The sequence below is a fragment of the Protopterus annectens genome, chromosome 7.part0 (assembly GCF_019279795.1).
Source record: "Protopterus annectens isolate FY-2018-M chromosome 7.part0, PAN1.0, whole genome shotgun sequence".
Taxonomy (NCBI): Eukaryota; Metazoa; Chordata; order Ceratodontiformes; family Protopteridae; genus Protopterus; species Protopterus annectens.
Window position 1 is genome coordinate 760,485,468 of NC_056739.1, and position 25,635 is coordinate 760,511,102.

The 25,635-nt window shown below is 39.2% G+C and overlaps 1 protein-coding gene across 2 annotated transcripts; it reads left to right on the plus strand.

Annotated features, from left to right (window-relative positions):
• Nucleotides 1-4,859: 4,859 nt before the first annotated feature.
• On the plus strand, nt 4,860-16,839 carry RNF227 (ring finger protein 227). Of its 2 annotated transcripts, none has more exons than XM_044077294.1 (2): nt 4,860-5,419; nt 15,776-16,839. In XM_044077294.1, exons 1-2 carry the CDS (start codon nt 5,011-5,013, stop codon nt 15,835-15,837), a joined length of 471 nt encoding a protein of 156 aa, XP_043933229.1. In that variant the 5' UTR covers nt 4,860-5,010; the 3' UTR covers nt 15,838-16,839. The 2 variants fall into 2 exon arrangements, with proteins under 2 accessions (XP_043933229.1, XP_043933230.1); XM_044077295.1 differs by lacking the exon at nt 4,860-5,419 and adding an exon at nt 6,724-7,013.
• Nucleotides 16,840-25,635: the final 8,796 nt, after the last annotated feature.

The following is a 25,635-nucleotide window of genomic DNA, read 5'->3' on the forward strand; positions in this document are numbered from 1 at the left end:
GGCATATCTCCATGTAGTTATGGGTATATACATATACACCCACACATACCTCTACATATTTACATCTACATCTACATCTGGTTATACCGTTCTTTGCCATGTAAAATAGACTGTGCTGCAGTGGGACTCATAGTGGGAGTGTCTGGCTATTGGGTGGCAGCTCTGCCCAATGAACACTATTGCTTACATCCCTGGGGTGGTCCGCATAGACCCATTCCAGCAAACACCTGCATGCCTAGACCCATAATTACATACCCATAGTTCCCCCACCCGCACCTCCTCTACAGCACTCATCCTTACTCTGGGTGCAGGTCGGGTCTAAACACACCACTACACACTGCCCACACTCCACTTCACGGGACCCATCTCGTCCATTGTCTCGACCCATGGGTCATCAGGCTTTCCCACCCTTGTAGTTCGGGTATGTACACGCCCTGCCTTGATAGGTCATTACACCGGCTTCTTCCTATAACAAGACATGTTTGGGGTGTCCTGCAAGGGATGCGCCTGTCTCTGTTCCAAGATTAGACTTCTTGGGTCCACTGGGCCCCCCCCATTGTATCCTGCCTGTGGTCTGTGGAGCAGTGGCTCATTTACATTGTTTGTGGGTTTGTTTGTATGTTTCCCCTGTCCGGCTGGGGGGGGAGGTTCATGCTACATGTTACACGTTTCTTGCTTGGGCGCCTCACCTGTATCATATCATAGGTATATATCTGTGTATATCTACACACACACACACACACACACACACACACACACACACACACACACACACACACACACACACACACACACACACACACACACACACACACACACACACACATATATATATATATGTGTGTATATATATATATATATATATATATATATATATATATATATATATATATATGGTTTACTATTATAAATTCGAAAATCAGAAAAAAACGTGTCTGCATTTTCGAATTTATACATTGGAAATGAACATTTCCGAATTTACCTAATGTCGAAAACAGCTGTGTATTATCAACAATGTCGCTCGCGACATTTTCGGCAATACACAGCACTCCCACCCGTCCCGTAACTCCCTACCTAACTAGCCGAAACACACAGTTATGCAGGGGGGGGGCAAGCCCCTCTGCACCCCCCCCAACTTAATATTCCAACTCCGAGATCGCACTACAGTGAGGAAAGGGATGTATTTCCCTAACCGCACTGTACCGCGATCCCCTCACATGAGCGAACATTAGAATTGCGAATGCACAGTCCATTCACAATGGTAACATTCGCTCACATCACCTGCCTAACTATGAAGTATTCGAACATCTGTTGTTCGAATACTTCATAGCCGTGCAAGTGCACGTCGGCATTGTGATAGTAAACTATATATATATATATATATATATATATATATATATATATATATATATATAGATATATATATATATATACATATATATGTATATATACGCATATATATATATATATATATATATACATATATGCATATATATATGTATATGTCTGCATACATATATATATATATATATATCTATATCTATATATATATATATATATATATATATATATATATATATATATATATATATATATATATGTGACGAAATGTGGATGTATAGGCGTCTGCATATGCATATATGTATATGTGGGTATTTATTTATATGTCTATCTATGTCTGTATACATATGTACTACAGAGAGGGGGAGGTATATATCTATTCAGTTATGGGTATATATACTAACACATATACCTGTAAATCTTTAGCTACATATCCAGTAATGTTGACTGGTATTGCTGGATACTGTGTTTCGTATGCATACTGGCCAACCTTGTGTGCCACGTATGCTTTGTGATACCTACCACTACATCCACTGGTGTACACAGAGTCACACATGACATCTATTGTTAGTACCAGGAATACATTTGTTCCATGCGGCACAACCCAAACATTAGGTATTCAACCTTCATCTTCACCCAGGGTTACATAGGTGCCCTTGGCTATGTGCACGGTCTCCAGCATGTGCCACACCTAGGATACTTGGGTTGGGATATCATATGGGTTGGGTCCTGAGGGGGGGGGGTTAATGTGTGGTGGTGGGTAGCTGCGGGTCGGTAACTGGGGTAGGGGTGGTGGCTGCATGTGTGCTGTGGGTGGGGGGAAGCAGAACTGTGGGTTATACATGTATGAGTTTGGGATGGCCTGGGTTGGATGGGCCTATACTGCTCGGCCCCCCTAGTGGGTGGGGGAGAGGGATATGTGATGTCAACATGTGACGCATAACAGAGGGCTGATTTAATTCCCTAGTTCAATGACAGACGTACAATACTATGAGCTTGGTGGTGTATTGCAGGGTGGATGTGTTTGGCTGGATGGGAGATATGCAAATTTGTACATGACATATGTTGTTTGGAGCCTCTCAGGCCCATTGACGGTGCATGTGGACATATATGCTTATATTCATCTACCATTGGTATCTACAGATGTCTGGCCATATATACCTCTGTGGGTATATATATTTGCTTACATATGTCTAACTATGTCAGAATATTCCTATGGAGACATATATCTGCGTACATATGTCACTTGATGTGTATATAGATGGTGACATATATATGTGTAGTTGTCAGCATTTGCATGTATATCTGTTCATATATTTGTATTTATATGTGTATATCTCTGGATATTTATATATATGTATATATATATGTGAATACATCTATAGATATGTTGTATCCATTTAGTTAGTGATATATTTGCAGATATACACCCATATAGCTGTAGTTATGCATTCTCTGTACTGTTGCATGACTGGGCTGGGGTTATGTTTCTGGCAACATACAATTTCTGCATATCTGGCATGGCTTAGTGGTAAATCATTTCGTGTAGTTTGTGCATGGTCGTGGGTTCTGGACTTGCGGAGGCTGTTTGTTTTGTTGCTGGGAAGAACACTAGCCATTGGACACAGTGTGCTTAAGGCACTTTCAAGCAGTTGTTAGCGGGTTTGCGTAGAGGTTAGCATTGCTGACTTCCAGTCACCGTGTCTTACACGTAGTTAGCTTCTCCTTTGCTTAATCTATGTCGGCGGTGCTTCACCCCACCCACACGCACTTGCACATACTCACTAGTGCTTACATATGCTTGCTACTGCTTATCTGTGCTTACGCCTGCTTACTGCTGACTTATTCATTATAGTTCTGATGCTTCACGTGTGCATTTCATGCAGTACTCCAGTTCACATTTAAATGTTATTTAGTAGGTTATACAGCAATAAAATGTAAAAATATGTTCGTATACAGATTTCACATGGTAAATGGTATGTGCTGCAGTGGGAGTCGAACTGGGAATGCCTGCTCATTAGGCGGATGCTCTGCCCACTACACTATTGCTGTGCTGTTTCATTTGCATATATCTTTCTTGTTATCCTCTTCAGCTTTTTAAGCTGCTTTAACCATAGCTAAGTGATGGGCACACCTGCGCATATACGGTTAGCTGTACTCTGAGTTTTATGACTGCAGTGGTGGTGCTGCGGTAGCGTTGTCGCCTCACAGTAAGACGTTGTCCTGTTCCATTCTCAGCTAGAGTATCTTCTGTGTGGAGACATGCATGAATGGGCATACCTTCGTTTTAGGTTGTGCGTCAGGGCTGGCAACTCGGCACGTAAAAATCTACTGCCAATCATTAGTGGACCGGAGTTCCGCTGTGGTGACCCCTAACCGGGAAAAGCCGAAAGAAGACTTCTTTTTATGTTCTGTTGCTGTTGTACACATGGGAGACTGTTGGTGGGGATATGCGGACACCTATGAGCGGTCTCGCTCGTTTATTTAGTTTCTGCTGTTCTACTTTGCAGGGACGTGTTTATTCTGAGAGCTCTGCTCTCAGACATGCCCCCTGCACTCGTCCACACTCCATGTAGGATTAGGAAGTCAGGCAGCATTTCTTCATTAATATGCTTGGCACATTGCAGTCCTCCTCCTAAATGGCCACTTCTATGCAGGACTAGCTTAGTCCTGCATGGAAGATTAGTGAATCCGGGGGTAAGTGTTAAAATTATTAATAAAATGTGCAGTGACTTTTTATTGTTGGTTGAGTAAATTACCAGTCATTTAATAAAAAATAAATAGGTATAATATGGGGGCACTTCTCACAGACTCTGTGTAGTTTAGATGAAGTGTATAAACACATCATCAGACAACAGTGTAATACCAAAGGATTAGGAAACTTATTTCATTGTATCTTACAGGTACTGACACACTACTCTGAGTACCTTAGATTTACTGTATTCGGTCATCATTAGTACTATCAAAAAATTCTTGGCATTAAAAAAAAAAACAGTGTTGTCTGCTTTACATCCTTACTAATCCGACACCTTTTTTATCTGCTAGATGTGACCTGGCGTGGTCTAAGGCTGACAACTGACTGAGGTACTTCTACATTTATTACAACCCAGAGATGCACATGCACACAAGCATGAAAGGCTACCTTTGTACAGCTGACACAGATTGCTGGGTAGCACTAACCGTATTATCCATTGTATTACACTTGATTTGAGTGGCTAAAGGTTTAAGTATCTTACTTCAATACGTTTAGATTCTGAATCATTGCCAGGGATTCATTTAAGTCTGTTTATGTTTTAGCATTCTCCTCTTACAATAGCATACATACGTGCACATTTCCACAAATCACTGAGCCTTTTTGTTTTTATGTTGTGCAATACACACTTGACACTGAGAAATGCACGTACACACACTTAATAAATACGCCTACATATGAATTCAGTCATTAGTATTCATGAAACTGAGTAACAGACTTTGAACTAAGGCGCCTTTTACTTGGGGCAAACATTGTTGCAGAGGTGAAGTCATGCCTGGCAGTTTGTCAACAACATCCCACTTCCTGAAGCTGAATTGGTATAAAGGCACATGCACAGATTCTTGGCTTATACACTCAGACTGTTACTCTACACTAAACTGAATCTGTGCTTCTTAATCTAGTCCGAGGTGAAGAAAATGGTTCCTGATACAGAGTGTGGAGTCTGTTATTTGCAATACAACAAAAGTTCACGGTGTCCACGTGTCCTGCATTGTGGACACACCTTCTGCACTCACTGCCTGTTGGAAGTGCTCAGATGCACTGGGGAAGAAGATCAGTACAGCAAAGGCAGACTAGGCTGCCCCTTCTGTCGATCGGTAATGCAAGTACCCCTTGGTGAAATCACCCAACTCCCAGTCAACCCTGTTATTTGGGAAGAAGGCTTTCAGCAAGACAAGGAAGAAGAGAAAGATGAACAAAGCCAAGAGGCACAAATTGAGAAGAGGGAAGAAAAAAGCAGAGTTAAACTCTGGTGGACTGCAAAGAGACTGTGGAAAAAATGCCATCGGCAACAGCAGCAGGGACAGCAATGTGTCCAAGATAATGGTAAGTAAACAATGAGTCATAGCTATATCATGTGACTGTCATGGTAACCATGACTCCTGCTAAGCAACAGAAATACAAGGTGGAAGTATGTATGTGGGTCAGTGAAATGTAAACTTGAATTACTATTACAACTCAGTGATCTGTATTCACACTTCAAGTTTATTAATGTCCCTAAACCTCAGCAACAGTACAAATACAAATAATAAATTGAATATCAAGCAATAAATCAATTGTGACTAATTGAAAGAAAAAAATAAAAGCAACAGCTTTGAAGAAATGCAGTTAACATTTCAGATTCTTATAATGTGTTTTTGTGTGTTTAATACAATATAGACTGAATGACAGAGATTCTGCTCTGCAGAAACACTGACTTGGCAGTACTGGAGTAATACAGGGGGACATAGTCATACTTACTAAAATAGTACATAAATAATGGGGTCATAGCTATCAGCTGTCCAGATTTTTGCCTCATATTTTTTTGGTCTGTTCCTCATACAATTTGTTTTTCCAGCTAATCTCTGAGGATTGAAGTCACTAAATAATGACAAACATTTGGATTTCAAACTTGTTTTCCTTCAGAAAAGGAATCTAATCCAAAACCTGTTATTCTGGCAACTTTCTCAGTTTATAAGAGCAATATTTGTAGTCTGTCTCCAGTTTTGGGGCTTCTCCATAAGCAAAAGCAGGAGGCTGTGTTCAGATCTGAACTCTTTGCTATGCCATAACTAGCCACATTACAGACAGGGTTTTCACAGGCAACTGATCTGACTGTTTTGTTTTATTTATTTATTAATTTGTTAATGAAGTAAAAGAATCAATCAGAAATAATTTAGGCAAAAGTCGCTTACATAACATATGTGGAGGCATATAGTGATTCTGGTTACAAAGTATATTGCATATTTGTTTACAAGGTAACTTTTTCAGAGACCAGATTGAAATGCAGTACCTTAGGTGCAATATGCAAACACTACTTCTAGAGTTTTGATCACAGGAAGTGTAACACCAGTAATTCCTCTAACTAAAGGGTGACAGAATGGCACTGTGGTTATCACTTCTTGGCCACACAGCATTTGGTTTTTGAGTCTGGCTCCCAGGTGGGGTGATTTGTGTGTGGAGTTCACTTATTTCCCCTGTATTCGCATGGGTGTGGTAAGTTGGTAGATGTGTACAGCAGTTACAAGAAGTGGACCCCAAAGTGTGCAAAGATATGCACTTAAGAGCATCTGCAACTAAAGCTCATGGTGTCCACGTGTCCTGCATTGTGGGCACACCTTCTGCACTCACTGCCTGTTGGAAGTGCTCAGATGCACCGGGGAAGAAGATCTGTACAGCAGAGGCAGACTAGACTGCCCCTTCTGTCGATCGGTAATGCAAGTCTCCCTTGGTGAAATCACCCAACTCCCAGTCAACCCTGTTATTTGGGAAGAAGGCTTTCAGCAAGACAAGGAAGAAGAGAAAGATGAACAAAGCCAAGAGGCACAAATTGAGAAGAGGGAAGAAAAAAGCAGAGTTAAACTCTGGTGGGCTGCAAAGATACTGTGGAAAAAATGCCATTGGCAACAGCAGCAGGGACAGCAATGTGTCCAAGATAATGGTAAGTAAACAATGAGTCATAGCTATATCATGTGACTGTCATGGTAACCATGACTCCTGCTAAGCAACAGAAATACAAGGTGGAAGTATTTATATGAGTCAGTGAAATGTAAACTTGAATTACTATTACAACTCAGTGATCAGTATTTAGACTTCAAGTTTATTAATGTCCCTAAACCTTAGCAACAGTACAAATACAAATAATAAATTGAATATCAAGCAATAAATCAATTGTGACTAATTGAAAGAAAAAAATAAAAGCAACAGCTTTCAAGAAATGTAGTTAACATTTCAGATTCTTATAATGTGTTTTTGTGTGTTTAATACAATATAGACTGAATGACAGAGATTCTGCTCTGCAGAAACACTGACTTGGCAGTACTGGAGTAATACAGGGGGACATAGTCATACTTACTAAAATAGTACATAAATAATGGGGTCATAGCTATCAGCTGTCCAGATTTTTGCCTCATATTTTTTTTTTTGGTCTGTTCCTCATACAATTTGTTTTTCCGGCTAATCTCTGAGGATTGAAGACACTAAATAATGACAAACATTTGGATTTCAAACTTGTTTTCCTTCAGAAAATGATTCTAATCCAAAACCTATTATTCTGGCAACTTTCTCAGTTTATAAGTGCAGTATTTATAATCTGTCTCCAGTTTTGGGGCTTCTCCATAAGCAAAAGCAGGAGGCTGTGTTCAGATCTGAACTCTTTGCTATGCCATAACTAGCCACATTACAGACAGGGTTTTCACAGGCAACTGATCTGACTGTTTTTTTTTTTTTTTATTTATTAATTTGTTAATGAAGTAAAAGAATCAATTGGAAATAATTCAGGCAAAAGTCGCTTACATAACATATGTGGAGGCATATAGTGATTCTGGTTACAAAGTATATTGCATATTTGTTTACAAGGTAACTTTTTCAGAGACCAGACTGAAATGCAGTACCTTAGGTGCAATATGCAAACACTACTAGAGTTTTGATCACAGAAAGTGTAACACCAGTAATTCCTCTAACTAAAGGGTGACAGAACGGCACTGTGGTTATCACTTCTTGGCCACACAGCATTTGGTTTTCCAGTCTGGCTCCCAGCTGGGGTGATTTGTGTGTGGAGTTCACTTATTTCCCCTGTATTCGCATGGGTGTGGTAAGTTGGTACAGCAGTTACAAGAAGTGGACCACATAGTGTGCAAAGATATGCACTTAAGAGCATCTGCAATGAATCTAAATGGAACGGAGCTGTGTGTGTGTGTGTGTGTGTGTGTGTGTGTGTGTGTGTGTGTGTGTGTGTGTGTGTGTGTGTGTGTGTGTGTGTACAAGCATGGGTGTGTGTGTATGAGCATGGATGTGTGTGTGCTTGTGAGTGTGTGTGTGTGTGTGTGTGTGTGTGTGTGTGTGTGTGTGTGTGTGTGTGTGTGTGTGTGTGTGTGTGTGTGTATATATATATATATATATATATATATATATATATATATATATATATATATATATACACGAGCATGGGTGTGTGTGTGTGTGTGTGTGTGTGTGTGTGTGTCTCTCTCTCTCTCTCTCTCTGTGGAGATGTAGGTAGCTGTTTTGATGCTTGGTGCCATCCCACTAAACTGACACCTCTCCTCATACTTGAAGAGCAAAAAAAAAAGCTCTTCACTCTTTAGAAAGAGAAAAAATAATTGCTGCTACAGTTTCTTTTACTATACATGGAGCTGTACAGCCCCCTAACACTTCACACGCAAGGCAACTGCCCCCTTACACATTACTGTGTGTGTGTGTGTGTGTGTGTGTGTGTGTGTGTGTGTGTGTGTGTGTGTGTGTGTGTGTGTGTGTGTGTGTGTGTGCGTGTGTGTGCATATGTGTCTGTGCGTGTTGCACATTTGAGTGCATAGATATACATCCTGCAATGGGCTTGTAAATTTTACAGGAACTGTTCAATGCATTATGCCTGATGATTACTCACAGGTCTCCACCTCCATGTGACTCTGAGTAGTACAAAGTAGGTAAATGAATGAATGCACCAAGTATCAAAGTCTGATATGCACTGACTCAAAGTATACAACAATGACATGTTTTAGAGCAGCTCACAATGCTGCAGAGAGTGATCTGTTTTTCTATTTATGATTCCTTTCCACTTCCTGATTATCTTCAGTGCTCTTATATATATTACTGGATCCCTATCACGGCATAGAAACCTCATTTGACTGAAACTCATTTGACTGAGACCATAAGACTGAAATTTCAAAAGACTGAAAAGTCACTTGACTGAAACCCATAAGACTGAAACCCATAATACTTAATTTCAACATACTAAATTTTAAACTAGACCATATAAAACCAGACTAGTGTGTGCCCCCAACACCCCCCCTAACTACATATACTAACTCAAGGATCGTACTACAGTAGGGGAAAGGGCACAGTAGTGGCAGCATGCAGACTACTGTAAGGTAAGTGAAAGGTATATGCCCTTTTCCCTCTGTAGTGCAATCCTTGAGTTAGTATATATAGTTAGGAGTGTGTGGGCGGCATAGCCCCCCATCTAGTCTGGTTTTATATGGTCCAGTTTACAATTTAGCATGTTGAAATTCAGTGTTATGGGTTTCAGTCTTATGGGTTTCAGTCAAGTGACTTTTCAGTCTTTTGAAAATTCAGTCTTATGGTCTCCGTCAAATGAGTTTCAGTCAAATGAGGTTTCTATCATATGACAGGGATCCATATTACAACTTCACCCATATTTCATCCCTTCTCTTCTTTCTAAATAATGTATATTCCAGAACCCTTGTATCCATTTCTATTTTATATATTTCCCATATTTCAGTAACATTGTTTGTTTTTAACTAACATCTGTATATTTAACTACCATTTTCCTTCTTAATTTTTCTCATTATCCATCCAGCTGTAACTCTAAATGCACTCAATAATATTACTGTTTGTCCACATATTCTAGTAAACTCTGATTTCTCTGTGATGTGTGTGCATTTGTGATGACCGATATCTCAGTATGCCTAGTTTCCATCACAATGTAACTAATGACTTTCTAAATATCATACGCATGAAGGCTATAAAAAATATTCAGGATATTTATCTTGTTGTCTGTCTCAAATACAGTATTTAATCTGAAGAGTTTAATTTTATATCATTTTACTTCATCATTTTCTTAGTATTTGTATAAATTTCTGTTTTTCGTCTATTGTTTTCTGTGTAATCTGAACAGAGTTATCATTGTATATTTTGTCCTGAGTGGTCTTATCATGATCTACCATGGTCTTATTTAAAAATGGGACTTCCAGGTTGGCACCACCAGATAGCAAACAGATAAGTAAATAAATATTTTGGGGTTCCATTGCTTCTTCATAAGTCCATGTCATCACATTTTTAAAAGCTTCAACCCAAGAAACAATTTAGATGAAGCTTTTGTCAACCCCTCCACACACACAAGAAGTAAGTCACTCTGTATCCTGTATCCCTCGCTTATGTACACCAACTCCATACAAACTAAAAAGCCAAGAAAGCTTAAATTCTGCCAGTGTATAAACAGAAACAATGGTGGCAATAATTGCAATGGAAAAAATGCTCAATTAAATGTAGCTTCAGGAACTATATTCCTGTTAAAACATTGTCCAGTTTATATTCACCCAAGGATGTAGACTCTATAACTTTGCTTAAGCATATGGTGTGCTTCCCATTGTGGGAGATTTGTGACAATCTGAGGAAGAACTGAGTTAATAAGTACAACCTTCTGGTTACCAGACAGATTCTGTTCATCATACAACTCCTATTCTGGAAGACATGGACATGTACTGATGAGTACTTCTGATACATCTTTTGAAGTGCTCCATGTATTAGCATTGAGTTTCCAGTGGATTCTAAAAGTATCTCACCATTTGCTGTAACTAATTTCAGCCATTCCCCCTACTCCAAACAATAATCAAATCTTTATGACTCCTAATTCCTATTTATTCTCTTTACTGACTATGGACAACAAAAGATAGTTGAAGGGCTGGGACAGCTACCTTCTGAGTCTTAGTGGGTTAAGATGGCTAGAGTCATTGTGTAATGATTATGGACTCATATACCCTACAGTGCAGCATTAGAGAATGGGCACAGTGGTATATGGAACAAAGATCTGACAACTGCTGTCTGACTGTAACACAATGAGAAGGTGTGGCTGGGGTTAAGGTGGTATATGGAACAAAGATCTGACAACTGCTGTCTGACTGTAACACAATGAGAAGGTGTGGCTGGGGTTAAGGTGGTATATGGAACAAAGATCTGACAACTGCTGTCTAACTGTAACACAATGGGAAAGTGTGGTTGGGGTTAAGGTGGTATATGGAACAAAGATCTGACAACTGCTGTCTGACTGTAACACAATGAGAAGGTGTGGTTGGGGTTAAGGTGGTATATGGAACAAAGATCTGACAACTGCTGTCTGACTGTAACACAATGAGAAGGTGTGGTTGGGGTTAAGGTGGTATATGGAGCAAAGATCTGACAACTGCTGTCCTACTGTAACACAATCAGAAGGTGTGGTTGGGGTTAAGGTGGTATAGGGAACAAAGATCTGACAACTGCTGTCCTACTATAACACAATGAGAAGGTGTGGTTAGGGTTAAGGTGGTATATGGAACAAAGATCTGACAATTGCTGTCCTACTGTAACACAATGAGAAGGTGTGGTTGGGGTTAAGGTGGTATATGGAACAAAGATCTGACAACTGCTGTCCTACTGTAACACAATGAGAAGGTGTGGTTGGGGTTAAGGTGGTATATGGAACAAAAATCTGACAACTGCTGTCCTACTGTAACACAATGAGAAGGTGTGGTTGGGGTTAAGGTGGTATATTGAACAAAGATCTGACAACTGCTGTCCTACTGTAACACAATGAGAAGGTGTGGTTGGGGTTAAGGTGGTATATGGAACAAAGATCTGACAACTTCTGTCTAACTGTAACACAATGAGAAGGTGTGGCTGGGGTTAAGGTAGTATATTGAACAAAGATCTGACAACTGCTGTCTAACTGTAACACAATGGGAAAGTGTGGTTGGGGTTAAGGTGGTATATGGAACAAAGATCTGACAACTGCTGTCTGACTGTAACACAATGAGAAGGTGTGGTTGGGGTTAAGGTGGTATATGGAACAAAGATCTGACAACTGCTGTCTGACTGTAACACAATGAGAAGGTGTGGTTGGGGTTAAGGTGGTATATGGAACAAAGATCTGACAACTGCTGTCCGACTGTAACACAATGAGAATGTGTGGTTGGGGTTAAGGTGGTATATTGAACAAAGATCTGACAACTGCTGTCTAACTGTAACACAATGAGAAGGTGTGGTTGGGGTTAAGGTGGTATATGGAACAAACATCTGACAACTGCTGTTATTCTTTGACTGTAACTCAGTAACAAGGTGCGGTTTAGCTAAACCTGCACCAATATGTAAAAATTCTTTGTGACACCAAGAGCCACCCAGCACTCATTCATATTTGTACATTGTAAGAACACTGCATAACATTAGACCCTGTCTAAGATCCACATACAGTTATGCATCATGACAACATCACTTGTTGCTAGGTTCATCTAAGTACATTCTACATTTCTACATTTGGGTATAAAAGAATGTCACATGGCATTAGGCTTCACCCACTAACTGAGTGAGTATAAGACTAAGCACTGCCATGCCATGATATGAAGCCATCTCCATCTTCATCACAATAGTGAATCCATAAATGTGCAAAGAAATACTCAGTAGCTGCAGATGTAAGCAGGAGCATTCCCCATTTTGTCCCTGGCAATTACAGCAAGTGCTAAAGCCCTGCACTCAGTAATGCACTCAGGCAGTCAGTGTATCTTTATAACAATACCGGTTACTCCTGCACACATGAATGTACTCTGCAGTTAATCTATCTTAGTAGCAGTACTTATTACTCTGCACTAAGAAATATACTCAGGCAGTTAATGCACCTTTGTAACAGTACATTTTACTCCTGCACACAGGAATGTACTCTACAGGTTATGTACCCTAGTGACAGTACCTATTACCCTCCACACAGAAATGTACTCAGGCAGTTAATGTACCTTTGTAACAGTACCTATTACCCCTGCACACCACAGAGCAGTGAGTCATACTTAGGCAGTCAGTGGATCATATAACAGTACCTATTACCCTGCACACATGAATTTACTCTGCAGTTAATGGATCACAGTAGCAGTACCTATTATCCTGCACAAATGAATGTACTTTGCAGTTAAAGTAACTTAGTAAAAGTACCTATTACCCCTGTGCACAGGAATACAGAGCAGTGAGTCACACTTAGTCAGTGTACCTTATTAACTGTACTTAGGTACATAGGTTCATAGGTTCATACTAGGCTATCTGCCCTAGGGCATTTATAAGCCTAGCCAGAATGTGTTTGGCTTTCGCCACCCATTTTAAATTTATTTTGCTATGCCCTTTTTCGAGGTTAGTATACTGTGCCTCTGTCTAACAGTGTCACAGAAGTGATACCCAGGGTAAACCTATGATCTCCCATCCACTCATCAAGATTCTTCTTGAAGAGAGTCATTGAGGGACTCTGCCTAACCTGGACTGGGATTTTATTCCAGAGTGAAGGGAGCCTCTGGGTTATGAATCTGTCCCTCCAGCATGTCCTATTTATTTCAGTGCTGAGGTTCAAGTCTCTCGAGCGCGTAACTCGATGGGATTTGGATTTTCTGAGGTGCAGCATGTCCATTAATTCCGGGTTGGACATGGCTTTATACGTCAGGCACAGATCACCTCTGAACAGGCGGTATGCCACTGAGTAGAGCTAGAGTTTCTTTAACCGGGCAGCATATGGCATCTGTTTGAGCCCTTTGATCCTCTTGGTGAGGTACTTTTGGGGTCTTTCCAGTTGCTGCAGGTGTCTGGTAAGGTACATCCCAAAAGGGGCATTGTACTCAATTATGGGCCTGATGAGGGATGAATAAAGAGGCATGATGACCTCCCCTGATTTAGATGTGAATCCCTTCATGAGTAGGTGGGCTATATAAAATGTTTTTCTAACCACTTTGGCTACGTGGTTGTCAAATGAGAGATTGCTATCAACCTGGGTCCCCAGGTCCCTAATTACTTCTTCTGTACTTAATGGATTACCACCTATGTGGTAATTTGTGGGCACTTTGTTTTTGCCAAAGGGGATGACTATACACTTTTTGGCATTTAGCTTGAGGCCAGATACTTCTACCCCTGCACATAGAAATGTACTCAGGCAGCAATTAATGTCATGTAGTAACAATACCTATTACACCAGTATGGAGGAATGTACGCTTGCAGTTAATGTGCTGTAGTAAAAATACCTATTAACTCACACACAGGAATGCAGCCAGGCAGTTAATGAACTTAGTGACAGTACCTATTACTCCGATGCACATGAATACAGAGCAGTGAGTCATATTTAGGCAGTCGGTGTAACTTAATAACTGTACCTGTAACCCCTGCACAGAGGAATATACTCAAGACAGTTAAAGTACCTTAGTAACAGTACCAGTAACCCATGCATACACAAAAGTAGAGTCTTAGCAACAGTACCTGTTACCCTGCATACAGGAATGCATTCAGTTAATGTACCTTATTAACTGTACATGCTACCTTGCTCACAGGAATGTACAGAACAATGAGAGTCACACTTAGGCAATTAATGCACTTTAGTAACAGTACCTGTTACCACTGCACACAGGAACACACTCAAGTAGTTAAAATGTACAAGAATTATGCTCAAGCAGTTAATGCACTTTAGTAACGGTGCCTGTTACCCCTGCACACTGGAATATACTCAGGCATGTAATCTACCTTAGTAATAGTGCCCGTTACCCCTGCATACAGGAATGTACTCAGGCAGTTAAAGTATCTTAGTAACATTACCTACTAACCCTAAACAAAGGAATACAGAACAGGACAGGTATCAGGTCAACGAAGGTAGTTTTGGTGAACGTAAAAAAGACTGAATACGGTTTGCTGAAACTACTCTGACTGATAGTGGAAACTGCCCTTTTCTCTACTAATTATGACCTCAGAGTTGGGATATATATAAGTTTTAGGAGTGTCTTCACACATGGGGTACAGGGGGGTTTCCAGTATTCACTGAAGGTAGTTTTAGTGAACAGTTTTTGATCTGTTTGTGTTCACCAAAACTACCTTCAGTGACTCGACATGAATCCCAGAGCAGAACTACACTCATTAGGTAAGTGCACCTTAGTAAGTGCATCTGTTACCCCTAGACATAGTAATGTATACAACAGTGAGGGTCACACTCAGGCATTCAGTGTACTTTACGCTGTCCAGGGGTAACAGATGCAGTTACTAAAGTAAAAAGCAGTGAGGTTTACACTCAGACATTCAGTGCATCTTAGTAACTGCATCCATTACCCCTACACATAGTACTATATATAGCATTTAGAGTCACACTCAGGCATTCAGTGTACCTTAGTAAGTGCATTTGTTAACCCTGGATAGAGTAATGTATAGACCAGTAAGGGTCATACTCAGGCATCCAGGGTACCTTAGTAACATAATGTGCTGCTTTCAGAGCCAGTTAAGACAGCCACAGCTAATGCATGGACATTATGTATTTGATTTGAGCATTGCACTCTGTATATTTTACTATGATTCAGTAACTCTAGTTCATCAGGAAATCTACTTCCCATGTAGCTATGCTAAATGATTGCTGTTTTCTGCACTGCTGAATAAAAGAGAGTGTACATAATTTTCTTATGTTTTTTTCAGACTGTGCAGCTTCTGTAGATATGAAAGATATGGCATTAATGGCAGGCTTATACATCATGTGAAAGAGACTTCCCTAAAGTCACTCTGGAAGAAGAAAGTACTGCTGGTTACGGACAGGGCATCATCTACTTGAAAGGAATAGGGTGACTCAAGGAAGGCCACACCTGGATAAATACTGAGCTCTATATGAGCTGAAAGACTTGTGCTACAACCCCTGCGAAGAATGCTAACATCAGCAAAGTTAAGGCAGTGCAGCACAAACACTGCCTTGTACTGCACATATACAAGTAAATATCTGCTATGAACTGTTCTTATCACCAAAAACATAGGGGTTAATGGATGCCCTGTTTGTTTATATGTGAATCTGCATGTGGGATAATTATTTAGCATTTAAAATTCATGACATGCAAAACTTCCTCACACTGGTGGTTGCAAAATAACAGCTGAACTGGCATATGTGCCACAGAATGTGGCACATCTCTCTGTTGAAGTAGTGACTTCTACATTACTCCAGTTTGATCTGTGATGTAACCATGTGGTACTTCAAGACATTATGATGCCAGGCTGCTTGTCATACTTTTCAGAGTGACAGAATGTATTGTGAGACCAGGATTCTATTTTCTGTAAATACCACAGGAACAGGGACTGACACTTTGGATTTAAGGATAACAGTTCTCCAAATCTATTTATTCTCCTGTAGGACAACGAAATGTACATTAGCCACAAGGGTCTATATTCAACAAGACTGTGCACTTATTAATGGTACCACAGCCTTACAAAGCTGAGAATGACAACAGTTCCTGATACATTTATATTTATTTACATAATGCAAATGTTAACTTATTGACTCATGCTGTGTGCTGTAGGAATATTTCATGTGTAATGCATTTGCACAAATCATTTTTTATTAATAAATGTCTTTTTTTATGAAGTAGTGCTTCCATCTATCCAGTTTTGTCCATGAATCATCATGAAGAAATAGTCCAGCAAACATTTCTGTATTTAGAACAGAAGCTGAAGGTCTTGATCATATTTCATAATGAAATAAAACTCATTAACTAACAGACTGGTGGGATCATGAGTGTGTGTTAAGTGAACTTTTTATTTATTCATTTGTTCACTAGGTAAGTCCACTTCACAAAAATGCCTTGTTTCAGGGACTCCCCAAAAATATTATTAGGTCAGGTGGGTTACATGGTCACATAGTCTGCAAGCAAAACTAGAGGAAATGCAAGTGAGCAGTAGGAAATAAAGCTTTGCAGCACCTCATTATCGTTATTCCCTGAGCTGAACTGTTAGTCTGGAAAGCATGAGAACATTGAAGATCCAGTGGGGACTGGGTGCATCTGAAAGATACTTCACAAAACGGTTCCCAATCAATGCTTGAACTCCAGTACTGCGATCCTTAGAAGTGAGCATTTATGTACAAATAAATTCCCCTAATGTGAGGTACAGCAATATTAGAGTCAATATATATATATATATATATATATATATATATATATATATATAAAACAGGCAGGGCTGTGGGGGACTACCGCCCCTACACTTTGCAGTACAGACAGGGTTTTCCCCTGCAAAAATGCCTTAAATATGCATTAACAGCTTTTACAATTTACTGAGTTTTTTGTCAGTATCGTATTTACATTTTTCAAAGTGTCAGGGCTCACAGTATAAAATCTTACATTTCTGATAGGAACCACGGAAAAGTACATTAAAAATATTTTGAAAAGTTTAGGAGTGCCCTTCATACCACAGAAATCATATATCACAAACTGCGCACTTATCAGATGCATTTTTAGAAAGAGACAGATAAAACATTTTTCTTCAAATCAACTCCATACCACAGTCTTAATCACACAGAGCAGATTTTGCATCTGTAATGTAAGTTTCCAAAACCAAGAACAGACTCCAAAATGTTAGCATTATTTATGTAAGTAGGCTAGTCCACAAATATTCTCCACTACAACTTGGGCCATAAAATCAAGACTAAATAACATTTATTCAAACACAATACAGTGTACCCATTTGTTGTTTTGGGAGATGTGAGAAAGGTGAAGTACCTGGGGAAAAGAAAGAGAACGTGCAGCTTCACCCAGAGTGACTGGAGGACAGCAAAGGGTTAAATAACTATGGTAATTGTATGCATTCATGTTGTTTGTACTAATTTGTCTAATATAGCACTTGTCTTTTATTTTTTCTTTAACCAGTTATAGGTGTACAGGTCTGAGAACGAAGAAATACATTAGCGGCACAGTGGTGCAGTGGTTAATATTGTCATCTCACAGCAAGAGGTTCTCCGGTTCGATTCTCGGCTGGGGTGCCTTCTGTGTGGAGTTTGCATGTTCTCCCTGTGTTTGCGTGGGTTTCCTCCGGGTACTCCGGTTTCCTCCCACATTCCAAAGACATGCATCTGGAGCATTTCTCCCTGGGCCTCCGCTGAAAACAGGCTCTGTGGAACCTAGTCGGACTTTCCTGGTCAACAAATGATAAATAAACAAATAAAACACAAATTGCACCGATGTAGTACTTCTATGATGATGAATGCATTGCAGAACAAAATAAATATAGAACTATGGACAAAGGACAAAGACATATAGCTAAAATGTGTAGCATATATAGCAACATAACACAGTTTAGTAGTTTTACTCAGAGTTTACAGATTACTACAGGTATCTGAGAGGTCAGTAATCAGTCACATAAGGGGGAGGAGAAAGCAAACAAAGACAGTGGACTTGATGGGTCTCCCTTACATTTATTGCAAAACTAATGGGATGCAGTTACATCACTAAGAACCATCCCAGGCTTAGTTCTCCCACTGATACTAAATCTTATATGCTACGTGCAGAAGGTTCAGTTAGCAAAGTTTGAGGTAAATCTGCCATCTGGAGGTGATATGTTGAAATTAAAGGAGAATATTTGAAAAGGTTTCCAGGACACCTACCTGTCTTTGTGCTTCCAGGACCAAATAATTTGCTTATGTATTCTCGAACTCAGCAGTGTTGTAGAAACTGCTACAGTGCAGCATTTAGTTAATGAATGGATTTATTTATTTGTTTGTTTATTTATTTTTGCTACATTTAATAAATAAGTTTTCAGAGAACTATAAACCACTCACAGTGAAACTATACATAATTTAACTGGAGAGTACAGTTGTGAGCTGAACACGAACTTATCATAACAATAGATGTCCTACTTTTCACTCTTGCAGTATTCCTTACTAAACATTATCCTGCTGAGGACAGCCATGCATCCAGCATGTCTCTCAACCGTTTATCACAAGAAATCTGGGCAAACCAAAGAGTAATGAGGGGGCAAAGACCCAAAAATAGGGACAGATTTTAAATACTGCTTTTTATAAACTTAGAAAGTTGCTAAAATAATGTAATTTGAATTAGCATGCATTTTCTGGAAGATGCAAAGTCTAAAACTTTAATGTCTATCATTATTTATTGACTTCAGTCCTCAATGATTTGTTGAAAAAACACAAATTTTATAAGGGACAGACCAAAACTGATGCAAAAATCTAGGCAGTCTACAGAAATCTGGACAGTTGAGAGGTATTATGTCCAGCCAGCATACTACAGCTTTAAGCCCTTCCAGGTACTGTACATTAGACATATGCCCTATGTCCAGGACATAAGGTACATAGATGACAGAAGAAAGTCTAATCCTCAGAACTGACTTGCCCCAAGAGAATCAGAGCAACCCAAGAGCTACAGAAAATAAATACTGCAATGAAAAGTAGGGCATCTACTATTACGGTAAGTTCTTGCACAGCTGTACTATATGCTTCATTATCACTGTAGCAGTATTCCTAAAGGAAGAGTACAACAGCTACTGGAGAGGATTGGAGGAAAATGCAACCAAATAGCCCTTAAAAACATGTGGATTAGCAATAAGAAATCACACTCTAGCCCTAGAAACATCATCTAACTTGTGGAGTTTAGTACAAGTATGTACAGAAGACCAAGTAGCAGCTTTCAAAATGGATCCAGCATCCAGACCCTGCCCTGGTAGAATGAGGTCAAACAGAAGAAGAAAGCTGCCTACCATGAAAAGAATAGCAAAAGAAAATGGCCTCAGAAATCCAAGAGGAGATTTTTTGCTTAGAAACAGTTAAACCCAATTTCTTGGTATGAAAGGAAACAAAAAGTTGGTCAGATTTCTGAAAACGTTTATTCTTATCCAAAAACAATATCTAAGCTGTTTACACAAATCTAAGGTATGTAGAGTCCTCTCACTTCCATTCTGAGGTGAAGGGAAAAAGAAGAAGGTTAATGGGCAAGTTTAAGGAGAAGTCACTGACCATTCTGGGCATAAAAGAAGGAATGATATGAAAAAAAACACTACCTTTGGGGGAAAAAAACAAAAAGGGGAAAACTATCACATGATACTTTCTTGGCAGAAGCAAGAGCCACCAACAAAATAGTTTTCTAAGGACAAAACTGTTGAGTAGAAGAAGCTGCACATTCAAAAGGAGGCTGGGTCAACCTTTTCAGATAAAATTAAGCCCCAAGAAGGTGAAATTGGCTTTTTTGGAGGCCTAACATGAAGGACGTCTTTCAAAAATAGTTTAACTTCAAATCTATAGGAAAGTTGGTGATATGGAGGCAGCCACACAGAAATAGCTGCCCAATGAGTGTTAACAGATGAGTATGCCAGCCCAGAAGTGAGCAACTTACACAAATAAAAAAGAACAGTAGGAATACCCACTAAAAGAGGGTCCTCTAACACCAAATACAAAAACTTTTCCATGGAGCCAGAGGAATTAGTTATTAGTGTTTGGTTCCTGGATGCAGTTATTATGTTGTGGGAATACAGTAAAGACTATTTCTCTCCAAACCTTTTTGCACTCACCATACGTGCTTTATTGCTTCTTCTTGAATTATTTCAGAATGGTGTAGAAACCGCAAATGCTTGTAATACAATTTTACCTGCCAGCAGTTGATGGACCTTTAAGTAACAAAATTGAGCATTACTGATCACCATACTATGAAGGCTTATCTATTTGTTTAATTTTAATAACCTAGAAAGTAGTCTGGTCTAAAGACCCCTTTCAGCCATGAACCAGGCCATATAGCAACAGAATACAAGTACAATATACAACTTGATATGTACACAAAGTTCACATGTAGGAAATCATGTGTACAATGAATAAGGTAAGAAGAAAACCAGCATATATATCAAGTAGAATTTGAAAATATACACTAAGTATAAGTGGATACCATACAAATCATCTGTAACAGTTAGCTGTGTTATTCAGAGGACTGCCCAGCAGAAGTTATTATTCAGAGTGGTAAGGTAGCATTAACCATTGCCTTGGAAACAGCTACAGGTTGCATCAGAGTCAAGCTGTTCTTTAATTTCTGCCTTAATATTTGGAGATGTTTGTTGCCTAATTTCAGGAAGCAGGTGGTCCAAGAAAGAAGAGTAGAGGGCATTTTATGTAGGACGAACTAGAAGAGATCTAAATAAAATAATGTATGAGCACAAAAGAGCAGTTGAGATTAAAGACAAAAGTAATGCTATGGGTAAGCATTACAAACAAGGGAATTGTCAAATAGATTTTAAATTTTTACTGTTAGGGGAGACAAGGGACTATGCAAATATGTTTAATGCAGAGGAAGAACTAAGTTGGCTTGAATATTTATGGCAAGTCAGGTTAAATGCATGCTACCCACCAGGGTTGAATAGCCATTAAGATTTTGTGGCTTATTTGAAAAGGAAAGGGTTAAGGTATTAGCCTGACAAGTCATGTGATGTATTTTGATGTATTTAAATTTATTCTGTAGAGCAGTTTATTCAGTCTGATGAAGTCTCAGTGTTCGGAGATGAAAGCACTTACTGGATTTGCTGATAATAAAAGTTTGGTGTGTTTTACATCCTTTTTCATTCAAAAAAGAGTTTAGTTTGGAGAAGTCTCTTTCCCCAGTAGCAGTTTTATAAGCATACAGAGTATTGTCCTGACTGGCCATAAGAGAGTCATTTTGCTGTATGAATTGCAGTTTAGATTTAAGAGGGGGACATTAGACTTGTGTGATTATTTAAAAAAAAGAGTGTGCAGAACAGAAAACAGGCTCTGCCATTTGTGGGTAATTAGTTTTAGGCCTTTAAGAAAGTCACATTGGTTGGTCCTGGGACTGGCAAGCTCAGCAAATCTGCATATTTTGTTGATTGTGGTCGGGCGGCTTGAGTGTTTGCAATGGAGTGAAAAGTTAGAAAGGGCAGACTGTACTCTAGCTTAAGAAAAAATACTATGTGCCAAGGATTAGTGAGAAATGGGGGAGAGAAATAGTGTGAGTTTGAACCACAGTTTCAGATCTGTCAGTTAGAGTTAGAACTCACAAAGTGTATGGTGTAAAATCCATCATGGGTCTAGTGTTAAGCACAGATAGGTTTGTTATGAGGCATTAGGGAAACGGTTTCTATTCTTATCCAGACATGAGTCATGTTAAGTTGTCTAGTCTCTGTCTTCTTGCAAAAACTGTAATGTTAGACTTGAATAGATTGACTAGGGGGTCTGTTAGGATGCATCCAGTTACAGAAAGCTGTGAAGGCTGCTTGCAGATTTTGTTGTATTTCTGGAATGTTCTTGACTGGATTTAGCAAAAGGAGGACTTCCGGTAATTACATCAGCTTGAAACTAAGGTATCTCATTCATTCCAAAGATCACCAATGGTTTAGCTGGGATAATATCCCAGAAATTAATTTTAAAACCAAAACAGGTATATTACACCAGTGAAGGAGGCCTCAGGTTAATAAAACCTGATGTTGCTTAGCAAAAATAAATGCAAACTGTTATTGAAGACCCAAGCCACTGGAAAATCTCCTAATAAACAGCTAAAGAGTCTATGGAATGCCAGCCAGCTGGAAAAACAAACAAGCATGGCTGCACTACAGAACATTGGAAGCTGACAATAACTTTTATGCAAATACGAAGTTGGTGCATTGTTTTGAATTATGTTTGCACATATTTGTTAAGATGTTTAGTGCTAAATTGTTTTGGAAGGATTTTGTATACCCATCTATGTAGGGTACTAGAGGGAGGCAGAGTAAAACAAGACAGAGAGAAGTTCAGAGAGAAAGGGTGCGAGCAGAGGACTGATGTATACTTGGCAATCAAGCTGAATAAAGGTAAATTAAAGTGCAGTCATGGAATGCTAACGGTTTGGGCCACCTAATCAAAACAGAGAAGATAATGCGAGTACTGAGGAAAACATGCCCACATGCTGTGCCATTCCAGGAAACACACTGACAAATTAAAGAGATATGGATACAAACCGAAAGTGTCCTTTTTTGCAAATGTTAAGAAAATAGTAATTATTTTATTAAACAGGTCTGTATGATCTAATACCATTTCATTTAATTTGCTGGAGAGTATTGTGGATGAACAGGGAAGATGCAAGGTAGCAAAAAGGTTTGGGGAGTCCAGATGGACTACAATTATTAGTTTTTACAGACTCCCAAATCTTCATTACAAGATTTCAGAAGAATCTGCTTAGATCTAATGGCAAAATAAGAAGGGGGATTTTAACTTAATCAGCAACAGAAAGAATGTGGAAAGTAGCCCAGTATCACTGTGAATTAATGGTTCCTCTCATTTACAAATAGTTTCTGGTTGTAATAAGGGACATCTAAGAGACATGGAGCAGAGAAAATGATTTCTATCATTTGTGGGTTGATATTCCAGACTAGAAAAGATGCCCATTTAGTTGTTAATAAACTATCTCTGATAATAGTATTAGATCATGCAGACCTATTAGTAGAAATAAATGGAAATCACAGGGAAAGAAGGCAACACTGGTGGTTCCTGTTGATTTATGGTAAATTTCACCAGCGGTGGCCATCTAGTACCAGATATATTTAAGAGAGGCAAATAATGGGGGGGGGGTAGCTGAATGGGATAGAGCAAAAGAGGAGTGGAGATTAGCTCTTCAATCTGCATTATTAAAAAAAGTGGTTAAAATATTTACAGAACAACCAGCCTAGAAATTAGGAGAAATTAAGGCTAGACATTAAAGAAGCATAAGAGGAGATTGATACTTACCTGATAAAAAGAGAGTGGATTTAAAGCAGGTGGCTATAAAACTGTATTGACTAGCCCCTTGAAAGCCCAGAGAATACTGACACATAGGTTAATGCAGGAAAAGTGAAGAAACGGGCTTTTAACATAAATGATGCCAGAAGTGGACATATTAAGAATGGCCCAGAGATAATCCTAAATAATTTCCAAGACTATTTTCAAAGGAAGAAGATAAAATTCCAGGAGAGCAAATAGACCAATATTTAAACAAACAAATGTTTCCAGAAATATCATAAGACTGAACAGGTAGATGAATGATGGAGGAACTTGAGGTAATACTTAGCATGCAATCAAGAAGGAAACACTCGGTTCTAGGTGGGCTTCTTTGGAATTATATTGAAATAGAGCAGAGTTACTGCAGAGAAAATTGTTATTAGTAATGAATAAGGTCCTTTAGTCACAAGCAATCCCCCTTATGGAAAGACGTAGGGATTTCAGTAATTTTAAAACCTGGCAGGGGCCCAATACTACCAAGTTCATATAGGCTCATTTCCAATGTTAGTTCAAGATGATAAAATATTTATGTCAATTTTGACTGCTAGATGGGCATACCTAATCTCCACAAATAGCTAAGAGGATCAGTGTGGTTTTACAAAGGTTAGACAAAGTATTACAATGTGATCAAAAGATTCCTAGTCATGCAAGAAGCAGTCCAGTCCAACCAAGCCTTAGTGGTGATAAGCCTCGACAGAGAAAAAGCATTTGAGACAGTAAACTGGAACTACTACTTTAAATTATTAGAAAGGTTTCAATTCCCTAGTCGACTGATGAAACTCCTCTGGATATTTACTAAGGTGCAAATCTCTGCATTAAAGTCAACACAGAGCTATCCTCTCACTTTGTAATTCAGTGGATAGCTGAAATGAGGGTTTTGCTTATCCCCACTTCTTTTTGCACTGCACTTAGAACCTTTGGCAATGCACTTGCTGGGTTCAGATATTTCTAGACTGACAGTGGGAGTGGTAGAGGTTAACATAGCATTATACACAGATGACATATTCACATATGCTACTCGTCTGAAGACCACTTGAAGAAATTATTTCAGTCTTGGTGGATTATGGGAGATTCACTGTGTACAAAGTTAATATAACAAAAACACAGATAATGTCCATTAATTTCCACCCATCTCAAACTTTGAATAACACATACCCACAATTGTTTACATCCACACTAATAGATTACCTAAAAGATAAGCTGGTTCTCACAGTAGAAAGTTCAATTAAACTAACATATGCTAAAATGAAACAGACAGTGGCAGGATGGGTAAAGGATGGCTAAAGAAATGGTAGTTGTTTCAGCTGGAGTTAGATCACAAAGTTCAAGCGCTGCAGATGCTTGCCATTCCCTTATTGCTCTGTAGTTTGCAGACTATCCCATAGGACCCTTGGAGTTATATAAAACATGATGTCTAACTTTATCTGGGTTCAGTTTGAATCATGTGTAGCATGGGTCAGGGTAATAAAGTCAAAGCCTCAAGGAATGATGGGGACCCTAGACAGCTGGGCTTACTGATGAACAGCTCTTTTGCATCTGTTCTCCATATGGTATTCAGGGAATGATAGACTGAGATGGATGGAACTTGGAATAGTGAAATTACTGCCTTTGGAAACAAACCCTAAATTAATGTTCTGACATCCATGAAATAACAGTGCAATATGACTTTGGAAAGAACTATGGCAGTTGTTTGACCGGATATGAAACCACACAGGGCTCCAAACAGGAGTGTCATATGTTGGCCCTATTAATGCTAATCTTGAAGTGGTATAGGATTAAA